The 19,836-nt window shown below is 37.6% G+C and overlaps 1 protein-coding gene and 1 pseudogene across 2 annotated transcripts in view; one reads left to right on the top strand and one right to left on the bottom strand.

Moving 5' to 3' along the window:
- Positions 1–5,138, bottom strand: part of LOC150104355 (mitochondrial import inner membrane translocase subunit Tim13-like) — a 57,366-nt gene extending 52,228 nt beyond the window's left edge. For both annotated transcript variants that reach the window (XR_016548694.1, XM_090396943.1), the window contains exon 1: positions 4,804–5,138. Coding sequence is in view for 1 of the 2 variants with exons in the window: in XM_090396943.1 (XP_090253069.1) it covers positions 4,804–4,911 (108 nt within the window). In the remaining variant the exon portion in view is untranslated. The remainder of the gene's footprint in view (positions 1–4,803) is intronic.
- A 1,437-nt stretch (positions 5,139–6,575) lies between these two features.
- On the top strand, positions 6,576–11,940 carry LOC150104356 (general transcription factor II-I repeat domain-containing protein 2-like; annotated as a pseudogene).
- The last annotated feature ends 7,896 nt before the right edge of the window (positions 11,941–19,836 follow it).

Consider the following 19,836-nt stretch of genomic DNA (forward strand, 5'->3'; position numbering starts at 1 on the left):
GTGGCTAAAGGTGTGGAATTTACAATTAAGACAGGGTACATGTGGAATTATCGGGCTGGTAAATATGACAAGCTTAGGAGTTTGATTGGTTCAGTGCTATGGCATGTAAAACTGCAAGGGCCGGATGTTGATAGTGCATGAGAGGCGGTTAAGAAGTGCTGCATGAGGCAATGGCTGACTGTATACCTAGAGTCCGAATAATAAATCAAGTAGGGGTTAAATGGATGAATAACACCATTAAGCTTGAGCTGCAAAAAAAGAAACAACTATGGAGGGAATTTAAGGAGAAAGGTGACTGGCAGGCACGTGAACGGTATAAAGTGCAGGCCAGAAGGGTAACGAGTGTGGTAAGAAAAGTAAAAAAGGATTACGAAAGAATATTGGCCATGCAGGCTAAAGAGAATCCTAAACAGTTTTTTAGATATGTTGCAAGTAAAAGGAAAAATGTAAATGGCAGAATGATTTTAAAGAATGTCGATGGTAGGGAGGTAACTGAATCAGTTGATATAGTTGAGTTACTGAGTGAGCACTTTGCAATAATATATCATCCAGGTGGTGACATTGCAGAAACGAATGAACCAGTAGATTATACGGGAATTGTGGTGAACGAAGTGGAAGTGAGTAGTCAATTGCATAACCTCAATGTCAATACATCTGTGGGATTGGATGGTATACCAGCTCGTGTCGTACGAGAAGCGGCTAAAGAATTGTCAGTACCCTTGAACCATTTTGTTTAATTTGAGTCTCGGGTCTGGGTTAGTCCCAAGGGGGTGGAAAGAGGGGAAAATAGTTCCACTGCATAAAGGTGGTTCCAAGATTGCTATTGTAAATTACTGACCGATTAGAATATCAGGAATCATTGTCAAGGTCTTAAAGAAATTAGTCAAGGAAAGAATACAGGATTGGATAGATGAAAATGGGATATTGTATGGGGGACAACAAGGTTTTGTGAAGGGTAGATCATGCCTCAATAACTTGCTCACGTTTTATAACACAGTGACGGCTGAACTGGATAAGGGTAATGGGTTTACAGTGATTCTACTGAACCTTGCCAAGGCCTTTGACAGGATACCACATGGAACCCTAATCAGTAAACTGGAGCAGATGGGGATGGATATAGGGTTGGTGAGATGGATAGGAGGATGGTTGATGGAGAGATACCAGAGAGTGGTTTATTCAGGAGTGGAGTCTAAAAGACGGCTTGGGACTAGCGGTGTGCCGCAGGGCTCTGTTCTTGGACCACTGCTTTTCAATTTGTTCATCAATGATATAGGTAAGGATCTGAGAGGAAGTGTTCACTTGTTTGCTAATGATGCAAAGTTGGGTAGAGCAATTGTGAGTGCACGGGATGTCAAAATTTTACAGGATGATTTGAATAGTTTGGAGGACTGGGCTAGGAAAAATGGATGTCAATTTAATGTGGCAAAGTGTAAGGTTATGCACTTTGGGGTGAAAAGAATAGCAGCAGTATATCACATTAGTGGAACCGTACTCCAGGAGATTGACGAGGCCAGGGATTTGGGAGAGTTGGTGGATAGGGAATTGAAGTTTGGGGGGCACGTTGCAAAATTGTCTAAATCAGCTCATCAAATCACTTGGCTTCTGAAAAATACTTTAACATGCAGAGACAAACAAGTTGTTGTTCCTCTGTATCGAGCCTTGATAAGATCCCATCTGGACTACTGTGGCCAGTTATGAGCACCAGGGTTTCTTCTTGATGGGGAGGAAGTGGAGAGGATCCAGAGACGAGTGACCAAGATGAGAGCAGGTCTGTGGAATGAACCTTATGAGAATAGGTTGAAGATTTGTGGGTTACAGAAATTGGTCGATACGTGGAAGAGGGGTGATATGATTGAGACGTTCAAATTACTGAAGGGTTTCTATAAGATTAATCCAGAAGATATTTTTGAAAATAGGACTGGTGGTGGGAGGACTAGGGGCCATGCATGGAAGCTGGGCAAGAATGTGGTTGACAAAGGTGTTAGAGCTAGGTTTTTTACTTGGAGAGTGGGGAATGAGTGGAATAAGCTGCCAGAGTCTGTTGTGGGTGCTACGACCGTGAATGAGTTCAAGGCAAGGTATGATAGATACTGTGTGAATGTCGAACAGTTGTTCTTGACATGATGTTAGGGCCTCCCTTGATGAGCCTGTCGACTCCTTGGAGTTGCCCGGAATAATAATAATATGCAGATGACATCTTGCTGTGTGCAAAATCATGAGAAGAAGTGGCAGTGAAACTGAAAAGATGGAGGAAAGTACTGGAAGAGATATGTATGAGACTGAACAGAAGTAAGACAGAGTATGTACTGCAAAGTGGATGGCAGCCAGGCAACAGATCTAGAGCTGGAAGGAAATGCCATCAGGAAGGTTAGGGTCTTTAAGTACTTAGGTTCAACAGTGGAAGAGGATGGAGAGGCTGAGAAGGAAGTGGAATACATGCAGGATGGAGAGAGATGGCTGGAGTGGTATGCAATAAGAGGGTGCTGATCAATCTAAAAGGTAAAATCTATACGACAGGAGTGAGACCAGCTATGACATATGCTATGGAAACTATGGCCCTAAGGAAAAATAACATCGGCAGGATGAAGGTAGCAGAGATGAGAATGCTTAGGTGGATGAGCAGTGTGACCAGAAAGGATTGTTTAAGAAATGACTATGTGGGGTAAACAGTGAAAGTTACAAACTTAGGAGCAAAGATCATGAGGCAAGGTTGAAATGGTTTGGTCATGTGATGAGGAGGAGGACGAATATGTAGGAAGAAAGCATGCAGATGGATGTGCAGGGGAGGAGGAAGTGCAGATGGCCAAAGAAGAGATGGAGGGAGCTGGTGGAGGAGGACTTGAGAGTGAAGAACTTGGATGTGGTTATAGTCCAAGACAGGAGGATTCAGAGGGCACTAACCAAAAACAATGACCCCCACTTAAGTGGGGCAAGCTGATATTTAAGTTGCAGCACATAGGTTTAAATGTCAGGTTAGTGAATTGGATTCAGGATTGGCTATCTGATAGGTATCAGAGAGTTGTGTAATGGGGAGCAATATCAAGGAGGTAAATGGTTACAAGTTGGGTCCCACAGGTATCAGTACTGGGACCTATATTGTGTTTAACCTTTATATCAGTGGCAATGTCAATAGATTGCAGGGGGATATTCAGTTTTTTGCAGATGATGTAAAGCTGAGAAGGGTTATTAGTAATAGTTCAGATGTAGTAGCTCTGCAAGAGGATTTGAATAAACTAGATAGATGGACAAATTAATAGGGGGGGGTCAATTTAATGCAGCTAAATGTAAAGTCTTGAAGGGCTACTACACTGACAGCAGGCTGCATACTCTCTTGGAGGAACTAGGCGAGGCAAGGGATCCTGCAGTGATCATTTGATAGAAACTTGAAATTCAGGGAACATATTGCAAAGGTGGTGAAAGTAACCCAGAGGATTACTGCAATATGAGAAGGATGCTGACCTGCAGAGATAAGTTGCCATTCCATTGTGTAAAACCCTGATCAGACTACACTTGAACTGTTGTTCTCAAATTTGGTCCCCAGGATTTGAAAGGGATAAATTAACTGTGAAAAGGATGCAGAAGCAGATAAAGATGCAATCAGGACAGTATAATGTTAGTTATGAAAATAGGCTGGGAGAATGTGGACTGCAGAGTTTATCTGATAGAAGAAGAAGTGATGTGATTGAGATTTTTAAACTGTTGGAAGGTAGTTACAGGCTTGACACCGGGGAGTTTTTTTGCTTGATGGAACACAGGGAAGGAGTGAGGACAATGGGCCATTCCTGGAAGTTATGAAAGAAAGCTATGAGCAAAGAGGGTGAGGAGTGGTGTTTCTTCTGCAATTATTTGTGAGGCAACAATGTTTAAAAAAAAGTATGAAAAATAGGCACTTCCTCCTTTACATTGATGTAAAGGAGAAAATGCCTTTTTTACATCAATGTAAAGGACGAAGTGCCTTCTTCCTCTGACTCAAATCCTATTCACAGTTCAGCTGGTGGCATTCTTCATTCCTCTTTCTCAATTCAGGAAACCCTGTAGTACTCAAATGATAGAAATCTCACAAGCTCTTCCATAACCAATGACTTTAATTACTGATCTCCTCAATACCCTCATAAATGGGAGTGAAGACAACTTAATAAATTTCAATGCCTAAGCAAAGGCATGTGGCCAGTGGTATACCAGAGCCATGATTTATGACTGCTGTTGTTCAATCTGCACATCAAAAATATTGAAAATGATTTCATTAGGAATATTCAGTTCTTTGCCAGTGAATACAATATAGAGATCTGCAAGATGATATAAATAGACCGGTTTGGGGGAAAAAGGCCAATGGCTGTTAAACATGCCAAAGTATAAAGTTATATGCATTTTGAGACAAAAAGAAAATAAACCAGATGCATACTACATAGATGGAACTACATTGCAAGAATTTGATGAAGCTAAGGATATAGGAGTAACGGTGGACAGGGTTGAACTTCGGAGTACATATTACAAAATGTCAGGAACGGCTTGAGAATCAGCAATGCAGAACAGAACAGAATACTTTCATCTAAATCATAACAGACGCACACTAACATAACGAAAATGCGCGGTTAATATAGATTAGCTGTAATTACGGTGAACGCAACTTAGGCTAGGAGACTACTATAGATTTGTCAATTAAACGTGTTCTCCGGTCAGTTTGATTGTTTTACAGAAAGAAAATTCCTAAGAGAAATGTCTGACAAATAACTGCACACAAACAATATACATATCAAATGAAAGAGTAGTACTTCACCGCTATAACTTATACTAAATACTTACTTGTAGAAGCTCCTGAACTGTAGCAAGAGCTATTTGTTGTTTTACTTGGTCCATAAGTTCTTCCTTCTTCGCTCCATTAAATTTGTTACCTGTAAATGAGCTCGACATGTCTCGATGCCAAATGTTTACAGTTCATTAAAACACAACCCACTCGAAATAAAATAAAAATAATTGTTAATTTTCTTTGCAAGTGATTCTTGTCCCACACTTCGCTGACTTAAAGAAACAAAAAAAAAAATACAATAAAGCAAAAATATTCCCAAATTGCATAAAAACAGCTAAATTACCGACACCGACGATTGCATGTGGATCAAATAAATAACACGTGCACTTCGAGCGAGAAATATCACAAACAGAAGTTCGCTTTGCAGACACCGGCATATTGGGCGCACTATGAATATCCCTGATGGTATTCCCTAAGCACCAATAAGGGTTTCCCTTTCCGATCTAAATCTCTATCATTCGAATTTTAAAACGTATGCAAAAATAAACAAATAAATAATTCATGAACCATTAGTAGCAGAGGCTCTACCAATCGACCAACCTTGTAAAAATAAAAACTGATAATAAAAATAATTATAAAACTCCAGTAGGAAAAACTGCATATTATTATTATTATTATTATTATTATTATTACGGGCAACTCCAGGGAGTCATTGGACTCATCGAGGGAGGCCCCAAATCATATTCATCACAACTATTTGACATTCATACAGTATCTATCATACCTCGCCTTAAACTCATTCACTGTCGCAGCATCCACCACAGACTCAGGGAGCGCATTCCACTCATTATATATAATTGAAAACGGTATCCAGAATGGTTCTCACATTAGTTTTTAATATGAAAAGGTGTTTTATTTATAGGAATTTTTAAGACGGCTTCAAAAGAAATGCATTTTTTTTTCACATCATTAAAAACAAGAAAAAAAAACGCAAAATCCAAATAAAAAAGTATATTCATTTTGCAAAAATCAATTTAGACACAATGTTATAAAGCTTTAAGGTAAAATATTTCAAGAAAACTATGGTAATAAATTAATAATAATTATAGTATATTACATTGTGTCGTTCAAGTTATAAGATTAGGGGATAATCGGGGGATATCTGATCTTCCACTGATATACTGAATAGACAGGCAGGGTTTGTTTTTATTTTTTATATTTTTTTTATATTTATTTGCATATTATGCCTGTTATGACATACCTTGCAATCAGTGGCACACCCAGATGGGGGGGCCAGGGGGGCCAAGGGGGCCTGCACCCACAAAAGAAAAAGGGAAAAAAAACACTAGACAATTTCCCCAAAATTTTTTTCTAATTAAAATTCTTTTTAATTTAATTAGGAATTTTAAAATTAATTTTAATTTTAATGAATTAGCGATCATTGCAGATGCTCAGTCATAGGTCGTATGTAATGCGTAGTGTGTATTCTCAAATCATCTAATCAACTCTACTCTCCCCTCAAGATTAAATGTGCGCTACTGCTTACGATTATGTCGCCTTATATATTATACTATTATGAAGTGGCATTAGGCCTGATATAAGAATTGGAGATGTCAAACTTGATGCAGATAATGTTGTACTCCTAAACACATCTAGTGCAAGATCCAGAATTTTCTAACTAAATTGAATAACAACTGTAACAAATTTGGCATAAACGTCAGCAATAAAAAGACGAAAACTATGAAAATAGACAGGAACATGGAGATCATCATTCTATAGGATCTCAATTCAGCTGTATTCTGAACGGATATCCTATAGAACAAGTAAAATGTTTCAGGAATTAAGGCACAGCGAAGATGGCAGGTTATATCTGGAAATAGAAAACCGAATAAGCAAAGCTGGTATGGTAGCCAGTTGAATAAGATGCTTTATATGGAATAATAAAGAAATTAGCCAAAATACAGCACTCGAACAAATACTAAAGACCAGAGATATGAGGGTTCTGAGAAAAATTAGGGTTGTGAACCGATGGCACCACTGGCAGAATCATATTAAAAATTAAGATATTAGAAAGGAACATGAGATTATTAGCATTCAAGAATGTGTCATCAGAGCTAATCTAAGGTGGTACGGCCACTTAAATAGAATGGATAGATTAGCAAAACAGGTTTTTGATGCCAAAATGGCAGGAAAGAGACTCAGAGGAAAACTCAGAGGATATATTATACTTCACGCTTTTAAGTATAATTTCATTTTTTGTCTCATCATGAAAACATGTGAAAACAATTTGGATTAACGAATTCGAGAAGAATACGGCTATTCCATTGTAATATTCTGGTTGCTTTTTCAACGTCTCAAATGGTAAGTGACAGTTTTTTTATTTTTTTTTTGTCATTGTCGAACTTCTGGCATTTCATATAATAGGCAAGCTGGCATAGAAGAATATCCAGCCATTATACATCATATTCTAGCCTCAGCCAATATATTATGTCTCCTCACATGCAAAGGTGGTGAACTTTTGCAGGATATACATCTATTGAAGAACAACTAAACAGAACAAACTCCGAACAAAAATATGAGTTTATATATAAAATAATTAAATACATGCAAATAACTAACGAAAACATTAATTTTTATAAAATGGAAAGCTAATCTCTGCTACAAAAACATACTTGATCTTAAAATTGTACTAATACAATTTTAACATTAGCGTTTCATAGAAAGGGAATAAATAAAATAAACCAAAGGAACTTGTTAATATAAGATTATTATAAATTCAGAAAAGTCCTAAGATATGTCATAATATAAGCTAAACGTATCTGATGAACAGTGCAGCCAAGAACGTGTAATACAATCAGACAAGAGAGAAAACGGGTTTTTTCAACAAACAGATAATATACATGAAACCAGGAACCGTAGTAATGCGTACCAAAAAAAAAAAAAAAACTTCATCATTCCTAAACCAACTCACTCGAAAAAGAGCCCTAACCTTAGAATACTTCGAAAACTAATGCTCATTCCTACTCCCATAAAAAAAATCACTGATGCAATGAAATGTAGATTCATTTGCTAGAATCCATTTCCATCTCGATGTGGAGCATTTCTGATTTCGGAAATGAAAACATTACTAGAGAACTTTAAAGATCATAACAAAAAAAAAAAAAAAAAGATAATAGCGATGCCTGTATTCATTATGTGGATACCTGGGAAGACCTCTGAATAAAGTACATTGGAAAAAATGCTTAACAACTAATTATGTAAAGTACCTTGATTAGAATGAATTGAAAGAAAATGCTTCTATAAATGTCCATATTCCTTACAAGTATTTAGAGAAAATATAGAAATGCTCAAAACAAAAATAATAGGTAAATAAATAAATCCTCTAAAGAGCTACCCCAACAGTACGTGTCGATGATGCCCTTGGATTGGAAGATGTGGGTTCGAATTCTGTCTGGGAGCCTTTATCAGGCTTTTCAAGTGATGGTCAGTTTGTCAGTTTTAAGTGATGGGTTCCTCTCCCAAAAACTCGGGTTTTTCATCCTGAAAAACGGGCAAATGGCCATAACAATAAACACAATTCACAGCATTCAATGCGTACAGGATTAGTTGCCCTTTCATAAGCACTAGTCATGTTTTAAGGAGCCAAGTTACTTGGCCATTATAGGACATTGAGCCCAAAGTACATACACATGAGATAGGTAAATGTTGTAATGTTTTTATACTCCTAAATGATATAGGCAGAAACGTTTTTTTTTTTTTGTCCTGACTAAGCTTTTGAAGACATTTGGAGGGGGGGAGTCTCCATAATTCATTGCCTCACATTAATCAACTCTAGGCTTTACAAAAGTATTTCAGAGATAGACTGCAGCAGGCAAACTCTTGTAGTCTTAAAAAATATGTATATATTATATCTATTATGTCTGAAGTAATGAGTTCTATGGTCGATTTATCAAGCTGCGAGGTAGATACCTGATTCCTTGGCAACAAACACCTACTTTCCTGTGTCAAAGACTGACAAACTTTGAATAGCTGACCAAGGAAAGCAAGATTAGAAAAAATTCTTTAAGTCAGGAAATACACTTGCGCTTATAATGGACTTTTTTTCTGGAAATCTGCCGCAATGGAACAAACGCCACTTTCCTCAGGATTACAGAGGCTCATCAAGTATATAAAAACCATGAAGATATTCTCAATATGAATGAAGAAAACTGCTTCATAGAAGGAGAAAAAGAGGCATTAAGAAAGGCTAAGACCGTCTTTAGGAGAAGATATGCGCAACTAAGCAATCTGTTTTGCCGCGCCTAAATTCAAGAAAATGTGTTTAAAAATATGATGTTTTCATGGGCTGAAATACAGTTGAGATAACTTGTCTAGTGTATGTGTTCATTTTAACATTTGTTAACATTTACTTTTCAAAAATTCAAAAAAAAACTTGTATAAATTTTGTATGATTTCATTCTCAATTGAAATTATTGCTAGGTCAGTTAATATTTCTTATGGGATTATAGACCTTAAATGATTATTTTAATAATTTAAGTTTTGAAAAACTTCCTTCGGCCCGTGAAAGTGACTTTTGCATCCATAAGGCTGATATGAATAGTGAAATTGAAAAGAAGGGAGCTTGTCCTGCCGAAGAGAACATGATATTAAAGATGAAATTACCTGCTAAATCGCAAGATTGACACGAAATGTTAGACAGACAACCCAAAAATTATAAAAAGTCGAAAGCCGTTTAAGAAACATAAGGAGGCCAAGAGGTTGAGCAGCAAAACAAGAAACAACAAAGCAAGGAATCAGGTGAGATATTGATTTCCTTACGCAATTCATAAGGAAATTCGCTTAGGTAACGTTGATTATAAAAAGGATAATATTATTTAGTGCAAGACTGGGTTTAAAGTTTCTGTGGCCCTAAGCAACAGCAATTAAGAGATCCTCTACTCTGTATTTTTTAGGTTACCTCTACTCAGGTGGAGCCCTCTTGCAATGTGAGACTCAACCAGGGGTCTCAAACTGGCGACCCGCAATGGCTTCGTATCCGGCCCGCGACCTTAATGCTTTCTTCTCTAAAAATCAATGTTTCTAACATTAAAAGATAAGGTATGTGATTACATTCAGGGCATGGGTTGCAAATTGAAGACCCGTGGGTCGGATATGGGCCCACGAAGGGTTCGTATTCGACCTGCGACCTTAATGATTTCTTTTCTAAAAATCAATGTTTCTAACATCCTACGGGGATCAAAACAAAATAAATTCAAACTTCTAAATGTTTCATGACAACTTTAAACAAAAGTAAAACTTATTACTACAATTCTTCATATCATCAAATGATGGCAACATTGAGTGGAAGTTCCTTGTTACGCAGCCATTTTAAGCCATGTTATACAATGTCAATAAGTTAAAGGTTACCTTTGTAATAAGATATGTGTTAATAAAGCGTACCTCAATAACTTGTATTTTTTTTGCCCATAACATTGTCTGAATTTAAAGTTACAAAAAGAAAAATAGATCAAAAAGGAAGAACTTTTCAAGAAAAATGGGAGAAGGCATATTTCTTTGTGGAAATAAAAAATATTCCAACATATTTGATATGTAGACCAAGTGTTGCCGTGGTGAAAGAATATAACCTAAAACGTCATTATCAAACCATAAGAACTGTGAAAAAATATACAGAAAAGATGTGTGATGACAAACGTAAAGATTTAAAAAATGAACCGATGTTTCAACGGAGGATATTTTCGAATGTTATCACAACAAGTGATGCTGCTGTTAAACGTAGTTACGTCATAAGTAAAAAAATTGCTCAGGCTTCGAAACCTTTTACTGATGGAGAATTTATTAAAAATTGTATTTTAAGTGCAGTCGAAATCATATGTCCGGAAAAAAGGCAAGCATTTCAAAATATGAGCCATCAGGAAATACAGTTGCGGAGCGTGTTGAAGATATAACAGAGAACTTCCAAGATATATTGCGTGAAAAAATAGTTTTGTAGCGTTTTCCATTGCAGTTGATGAATGTAGAGACATTATTAATACCTCGCCAGTTAGCAAGATTTATTCGTGGCGTTAATGACGATATGAATGTGACTGAAGAACTATCGGATTTAGTGCCTATGTCAGGAACAACGACAGGAAATGACTTATATTTGTGTACTGAGAAAAGTCTTGAAAATTCTCACGCGGATTGGTCAAAATTGATAAGTGTGACTACAGATGGGGCTCCTGCTATGGTTGGTGTTAATGTCGGACTTGTTACAAAACTTCAAATGAAAAAGGAAATGTTGTGCAAGGACAAACTTAAATCGTTTCATTGCATAATGCACGAGGAGTCACTTTGTGTGCTAAAAAACACTTCATGAGTGTAGTAATTAAAACAGTAAACTGGATACGCTCTCACGCCTTGAATCATCGACAATTCAATGCTTTGTTGGATAAATTGGATTCGCAATACAGCAGTTTACTATATTATACGGAGGTTAGGTGGCTTAGTCGTGGCGTTGTTTTAAAAAGATTTTTTGAACTCTTAAAAGAAATTCACATGCTTACTTCATTCAAAGGAAAATTGATTCCTCAGCTCACCGATGAAGATTGGTCCAAATACTTGGCCCTTTTAGTTGACATAACAAGCCACTTAAACACTTTGAATATTGGTCTGCAAGGACGGGAACAGCTGATTTGTCATATGTATGATTCAATTAAGTCATTTCTGGTAAAACTCTATCTTTGGCAAACCAGTTGGCAAAGAATAATTTAGTTTACTTTCCTACACTTAAATCGATTTCTCGAAATAATAATGATGCCGAAAAGTACATTCCTCAAATTGAACAATTGAAAATTGAATTTGAAAAAGATTTTCTCATTTCAACCAGTTTGAAATGAATTATTATTATTCAGTTCACCTTTTTTAATTAATATTGAAAATGTTGACGAAGAATTACAAATGGAAGTAATTGAACTCCAGTGCAATACTGAACTAAAAAAAAAAATATAACGAAGTTGACATACCAAATTTTTATTAAAACCTCGGCAGTAAATATTCCAAATATAAAATTTATTGTGCAAAAATGTTGTCAATCTTTGGGAGCACCTATGTATGTGAGATTATTTTCAATTATGAAACGTAATAAGTCAAAGTTACGCTCACGGATAAAGGATTCTAGATTAAATGCAATACTTCATATTGCAACAAGAAACTAAAAAGAAGATATTGACATGTTAGTACAGAAAGAAAGATGTTAGGTTTCTGGATCAAAATCAAATTAAAAAAAGCAGTCGTGGACAAAAATATGAATAAAATGTTATTGAACTTATATTTTCTGAACTGTAATATTTTTAAATTTTAAAAATAAAAATGGTTCTAAATTTAAAATTTAAATTGTGATAAAGCTGTTTACTTCAATCGTAAAGGCCCGGCAAAAAAGGGCCTTTGTTAGAGCCTTTATTGTTTCACAGAATAATATTGAAGGCGGCCTGCATCAGATATACATCCAGTTGACTAGTCCTTTGCTACGTTTGAGTTTGAGACTCCTGCTCTAAACTATAACTTGTCTAGCTTTTGCGTAAATCTCTATATCAACTTTTGGTATGACGATCGCCTCATAAAACATGTTCTTGATTACGATGTTATTACTTCGAGTTTTACGGGGGGGGGGGAATCATATCACATGTTTAGAGGCAAACGATTTACTAGCGATAAATTCAGTACGACATTAGACAAGAAAGAATTGTGGAAGTTGCGAGAGAGAAGCGGAAGACATTATTATAATGATAAGAGTCATCCGATGAAGAAACTGGCAAACAAGTGCTGTCATCTCTTGGTACCTAACCTAACCCTAACATGGTATGTTCTTCTGAAATAGCGTGGCTTCTGTCATCGATTTTCTTGAGATTATGCAACCAAAAACTCTAGTTCCCGGGAGAAAAAATCCGCTTACCTGTGGAAGAGATCGGCTAACTCGGGAACCGGTGAAGAGAGGATTAGGAAAAAGTCCTCCTGGCGAACTATACTTGAACTTAAGTCTATCTTCCGGCAGCCTAGCGCGAAGGATGCAAGCGTTGCTTCTGCTGAGCTACGCTAATGAGATATCTGAAAAGTTTCTGTAAACACCTAGAACAAAAATAAAATAAAAGCAACTGATGTAATCACAAGAAAGAACGTATGAGGATATAAGAATATAAGTTACCTTCATAACTGTGCTACTAGTGTATTGTAGTATATTTTTTCTTTTGGTTATGTCAGTTGCTTGAATATCATTTTTGTTCAACGTGTCTACTGGAGATTTTTAGACCCCCCCCCCTCATATATTGAAACAGACTGAGATAATATAAGAATTTTATTCACAGAGCAGGTCCAAAACGCATAAGTTAGTTATAATTAATGTATTTAGAAATGCAAAAATTCAGGATTTAATTATAGAAACAGCTGAAGTGGTGTATGTAGTAGATGAAAAAAAAATCTAGATTGAGATAGTTAAACATGCAGTTAAGCTAGAAAATTAAGCATTTTAGAGTTCATGAAGATTAAATCCAATGATGATAGAATCATTATTCATAACGAATAGTAATAATAATAAATATATTATATTCATAATAATTAAAGAGGAAATATATATAAAAAAAAAGCTGGATGCATGTACATATAATTTACAGAAAGATATTAATAGGATCAAGAGAATGCTGTATGAATTAGTGAAGAATGTATCTTTGAAAGAAGATTTTTAATTAACCGAGATGGAAATCTTGTGATTACGATAATATGGGAACATTATTTTAGAGTTACTGAAATAATGTATCATTGAATTGCTTATTCGGCTAAGAAATAATGTGGTATTCAACAACCACTTAATTTTGAATTATTTTAGAGATCTGTTTATTTATTTATTTATTCCTATGGAGTTTCCTCCCTTTTTCTCCCCCGTCCCTATTGGGGCGAGTTGAGTCCCTCTCATGGAGGGGTTAAGTATTTATGGCTGTAGATCCGTGTGTGTTCACGGGGCCGGTTTGCAGGATGAAAAACGCCAGATAAACTGGCGGAAAAAAACCCTACTGCCTGCGCCCAAGACCGGCTAACTTGGCTATAGCTGAGGAAGATCCTTCAGCTCCTTACGTCACCGACGGGAATCGAACCTAGGATACTCCTCCCCTAGGCATATAGTTGCGAAGCGCACAGCCACTAGGCTAAACGCGCGGACAGAGATCTGTTAAAGAAAGATGAATGCCAGAGAGAAATAATTTTGAATGAACATAGAGATGAGACAGAAACGGTATGCAAATAGGTCTGGCAAACGTTGAAGAAGCATTTCGGAAGATGAATAATGGAAAATTCCTTGGGATCAATGATTTGAATGTTGAAATGATCACCGTTCAACGAATTATGAGTCTTTGGACTCCTTGGAGGTATCAGGAATAATAATAATCGCAACAAAAACAAAGAATAAAATAGTGGAAGGTCATAGAAAAGAGAAGTTTGGATTTAGAAAAGGAAATAACTGTGGATGCGATTATTGCTATCTGGGAAGTGATGGAGAGACAATGGGAATTTGGAAAAACACCTATTTATTTCTTTTCTGGATTGAAAAAAAAAAAAAAAAAGGGGGATCATTTAATTATATCAGAAAAATAAAAGTCGGAGAAAATTTGGAAAAAGAAAGTTATTAGAAAAGTTACTGAATTTGATAATTAGGAATAGTTTACACTTAATAATGAACTGTATCCTGTTTATTTTGTTGCGTTCATTGAAAGGTGTCCTAGATAGGTTTAACAACATTGAAACAACTATGTTTGAGGGTAATGTGATTTGTGCTCATTTAGAAGAGCTACAGAAGAAACTGTACAAATCGAATAAAGATACAAAACTATGGGTTAGATATTAACTGCAAGAAGAGTGACCGTATGGTTTTGAATCGTAGAGAAAATTAACAAGTTAACGGTGTTAAAATTAAAAAGCGTGGTGAAAACTTCAGATATTTTGAAGTTACTTACTAGTGATGGCTGTTAATCAGTGACAGAGAAGGCTGTTAATTCAGTGAGGGTCCATTGAAGTGAGACCGCACTGCTTTATTAAAAGTCATTTGATTATGAAGTCACTTTTCGCCCTTTTGCTTTACATAGAAGAGATTATCATTATTATAATGTGGCACTGCCAAGTAGCACAAGGACTCATAACGGGAGGGCACTCTAATCCACCTTACGCAACACACCGTCTTCCCTGCTTAATCCTTTATATACTACTACTATTAACACACAACGCCATCTACTTTCTATTATCACCAACCACCAACAACAGTATTTCGATATTATTATTATTATTATAACGTGACAACTTCAAGGAGTCCAAGGACTCATAGCGGGAGGGTAATCTACTCAACCTTACTCAACTGGCCGTCCCCTCTGCATAATCCTCTATATACTACTACCATCAATGCACACCATTATCTACCGCCTACTACCATCAATACACAACATCATCTACTGACTACTACCATCAACAACAATATATCTGTATGTAAACTTCATGTTTCCTCATGGCCGATTTGCCTGTATGCAGATTGAAAAAAAAAAAAACTCTACTTTCCCTGTATGCGATCGGCTAACTCGCCTTCAATTGAAAAAGCTCATTTAAAGATGCCTCTAACTCGGATCGAATTCAAGTCTTTTCCAGTGGGGTAATGTCCCATTATTCTTCCAAATGGGCTATAAAATATTGAGCCTAACAAAGAAAGAGACATAAGTAGAACAAGCAATAGATAATAAACTTTTAGGAGAGATCAATGTTGGAAAAAAAAAAAACAAGGAAAGAGAAAATAAAAATATGCACGTTAGGAATGTTTCCGAAATTTTTTTTCTAAAATATTTTAGAAATTGTGGAAGAAATGCTTGTAAACTTCCGATTTAAGTAGTTTCGATATACGAGGGGTTGTCGGAAAAGTTCTCGGTCTCGACCATAGATGGCAACACTATCGACAAGATTTTTTTTCTCTAAGTTCGTACATCTGTCATAAGCATCCATGTGAAATTGCAAATCATTCTATCAAGTAGTTTGTTTTAAACAGCTGTCCGAAGCAAAAGTGTTACCTGCATCCCTTGAAATTCATAAAATTGAGTAACGTGCGGTTATAAAATTCTTTGTAAAAGAAGGTTTAACGCCAAAAGAAATTCATTCGAAGTTCATAAAAGTTTATGGGCACTCTTTTCCTTTATTTCCGGCAATTAAGAAATGGGCTGCCGAGTCTAAATGTGGCCGTATCAGTCTTGAAGATGATCCACGTGAAGGAATCCCAAAAAGTGTGACAACACCATAAATCAATTATCAAGTGCACGATATGGTATTGGATGACGGGTGAGTCAAAATGTGTGAAATTGCTGAGATTATAGGTACAGTATTTCAAAAGAATGTAATATATATTTTGCATGAAGAATTGCATATGAAAAAGCTTTGCGAATGATGGGTGCCGCGCTTGCTCAAGGGAGATCAAAAAACGCGCTCTCATGAAAATCTCTGAACATTGCTTGGAGAATTTTAACAAGAATAATGATTTTGTGTGTCGATTTATTACTACGGATGAGACATGGATTCACCATTACTCACCAGAATCCAAACAGCAGTCAAAACATGGACAGAAGCCGGTTATTCAGTGCCAAAGAAGAGAAATTCATTTCCATCAGCAGGAAAGGTCATGGCATCGGTGTTTTGGGATGCTAAAGGAATTTTGTTTATTAATTATCTTGAGAAGGGTAAAACAATAACCGTGGAATATTATTCCGATCTTTTAACCAGACTACACGAAAAAATTCGCGAGAAAAGACCCGGTTTGCAAAAGAAAAAAATCATCTTTAATGAAGATAATGCACCTGCCCACAAAGGTGTTTTGGCAACGGGAAAATTAAGGGATCTGCACTGTGAATTGTTGGGACATCCACCAGATTTGGCTCCCTCTGACTTCTATCTCTTCCCAAAACAAAAACTCTTCCTCGCTGGTCAGCGTTTTTATTCGAATCAAGAAGTGATTGCAGCTGTATTATATTGCAGATCTTACTGAGAACCAATGGCAGCTGGTGAAAATTTTAAGTGAGGAAGCTGCATCTATATATAAAAAAAAATAATAAAAATAAAAAAAATTTCCTAATCAGTAACGAATTTATTAAAAACCTTAAGGGCTCACTTTAGTGAGCACGGGCATGGCAAACCCGGAGTACCAGATGCTGGACCGTGCCTTACTTCATGTAATATACATCTGTATATTATTCTATAAACTGGTCCCTCCCCGTCTTTCTTTGCTTCTTTCTCCTCTCCTTGCTCCTTCTCCCTGATGCTATTAGAGTATTCGAGGGCTAGGGGTGAATCTTTTGTGTCTTACTAAGTCATTTCGTTTATGCAACCACCGAAGGAGGCAAGCTAGCCTCAATATGTGCTTAGGAATGGCGATGGTTGATGTCAGGAAGGGCATCCGCTCGTAAAACTTCACTGCCAGCTCTAGCTATGATATGAGTCAAAGGGAAAATAATATAAGGGCTGGGGCGTACCCCTTAAGCGACGCGCAGCCACATCGCCCTACAGCTGCGAGAAGTGGAAGAGGGCTACCGCATCAAGGGCAGGTGCGGTTAAATAAGCGAGCCCAGCAGGTGGAGAGGATGTTGCGAGTGGGAACTGAATCTTGGAAGCATGACTAGAAGGGGAAGAGAGGTGGCAGACATGATGAGGAAGGGGAAGTTGGACATTTTATGTGTGCAGGAGACAAGGTGGAAGGGGGAAAGGCAAAGGAACTGGGAGATGGATATAAATTGTTCTACTCTGGAGCGAATAAGGAGGGAAGAAATGGTGTAGGAATTGTGGTGCGTGGCAGAATGAAGGGCGAAGTACTGGAAGTGGGTAGAAGGAACGACAGGATCATGCGAATGAAATTGGGTCTTGAAGAAGAGCGGGTGGTCGTATTATTTGTATATGCCCCACAAGTTGGCAGCAGCAGAGGAGAAAGATGAGTTCTGGAACGTGTTAGATGAAGAAATGAGGGAACTGGAAGAAAACGAGATGGTGATTGTTGGAGGAGACTTGAACGGACACACAGGGAGACAGAATAGAGACTGTGAAAGGGTGCATGGTGGCCACAGAGTGGGAATGATGAACCAGGAAGCAGAGAGGGTTGTGGACTTTGCAGTAGCGTTTGATCAGGCAATTGTGAACTCGTTTTTCTACAAGAGGGAAGAACATTTGATAACATTTAGGAATGGTAACAACAGTTCACAAAATGACTATATTTTGACTAGAAGAAAACATCTTAAGGTTGTGACATATTTTAAAGTAATTCAAATAGATCAAGTGGCACAGCCACACCGACTGCTGTGCGCAGACTTTAAAATGAGATCGAAGATAAGAACCTCTGGAAGTTATGGGATGAAGACAATTAAGTGGTTTCGATTAAAAGAAGAGAGTGTGTGGAATCGTTTTAGGGAGAGAGAGAGTGTGTTAGAGAGGATTTCGGATGGACTGGAAAGTGTACAAGATTGGTGGAAACATAATTCAAAAGTAATCCTGAGCCGTGCAATCGAGGTGCTTGGTGTGACATCTGGAAAGATTAGAGAGCAGATGGAGGGTTGGTGGTGGAATGATAATGTACAAGTGGCAGTGACAGCTAAGAGGAAGGCAAAGCAGAAGTGGGACGAGTAAAGAGTGGAAGAGGACAGAGAGGTGTACAGAGATAGAAAGCAAGAAGCCAAGACAGTTGTGGCACAGGTCATGGCATATCAAGATCTGTATGATCAATTAGAAACAAAGGAAGGACAGAGAAAAATTTACCACATTAGCGAAATGTAGAAATAAAGAAGCAAAGGACATCTTACATGTGAGGCAGATCAAAGACACTGAAGGAAGAGTATTATTGAGGGATGTGGACATAAGAAACAGATGGAGAATATACTTTGAGGGACTTTTGAATGAGGAAAATGCAAGGACTCACAGAGAAGATGGGCAGCCTTCTGAGGGGATGGTGCAGAACATCAATAGAGAGGAAGTGACAGAGGCCATGAAGAGGATGAGGAATGGAAAATCGGTGGACCCCGACAGGATTTCAGTGGAAACATGGAAGGCACTGGGGGAAGAGGGAATTAACCTGCTGTGGGACCTGTTCAGGAAAGTTTGCCAACAGGAAAATATACCCGAGGAATGGAGGGAGAGTACTCTTGTTCCCATCTACAAGGGTAAAGGGGATGAACAAGACTGTAAAAATTACAGAGGAATAAAGTTGATGTCCCACACCATGAAAATCCTAGAAAGGGTTCTTGATGGAAGATTGACGAAGGAGCTGGAGACTACAAAGGAGCAATTTGGCTTCATGCCTGTCGATCAACGACAGATGCTATCTTTGGGTTACGGCAGATGATAGAAAAGTTTCGAGAGAAACAAGAGCTACATCTGGTGTTTATTGATCTGGAGAAAGCGCACGATACAGTGCCAAGGCAAGACGTCTGGAGGTGTCTGAGAGAGAAGAAGGTTCCAGAGAAATATGTCAGGTTAGTGCAGGAGATGTACAGAAATGTGAATACAAGAGTTCGGAGCTGACTGGGACAGACAGAAAGTTTTCAAGTAACAGTTGGCTTGCAGCAAGGGTCAGCATTAAGTCCGTTTCTGTTTAACATTGTGATGGAGGTGGTGACGGAGGAGGTGAGAGAAGATGCGCCTTAGACAATGTTGTATGTAGATGACATCTTGCTGTGTGCAAATTCAAGAGAAGAAGCGGGAACTAAACTGGAAAGATGGAGAAAAGTACTGGAAGAGAGAGGTATGAGACTGAGCAGAAGTAAGACAGAGTATATGTGTTGCACAGTTTGCGGCGGCCAGGAGACAGATCTGGAGCTGGAAGGAAATGTCATCAGGAAGGTGAGGGTCTTTAGATACTTAGGTTCAACAGTGGAAGAAGAAGATGGAGGAGCTGAGAAGGAAGCGGGATGCAGGATACAAGCAGGTTGGAGGAACTGGAGGGAGATGGCTGGAGTGTTATGCGATAAGAGGGTGCCAATCAATCTGAAAGGCAAAATTTATAGAACAGTATTGAGGCCAGCTATGACGTATGCTATAGAAACTGAGGCCTTGAGAGAAAA

Source organism: Typopeltis vanoorti, chromosome 8 (assembly GCF_054136105.1).
Source record: "Typopeltis vanoorti isolate ZY-2024b chromosome 8, IOZ_Tvanoo_1.0, whole genome shotgun sequence".
In the NCBI taxonomy this organism is placed as follows: domain Eukaryota; kingdom Metazoa; phylum Arthropoda; class Arachnida; order Uropygi; family Thelyphonidae; genus Typopeltis; species Typopeltis vanoorti.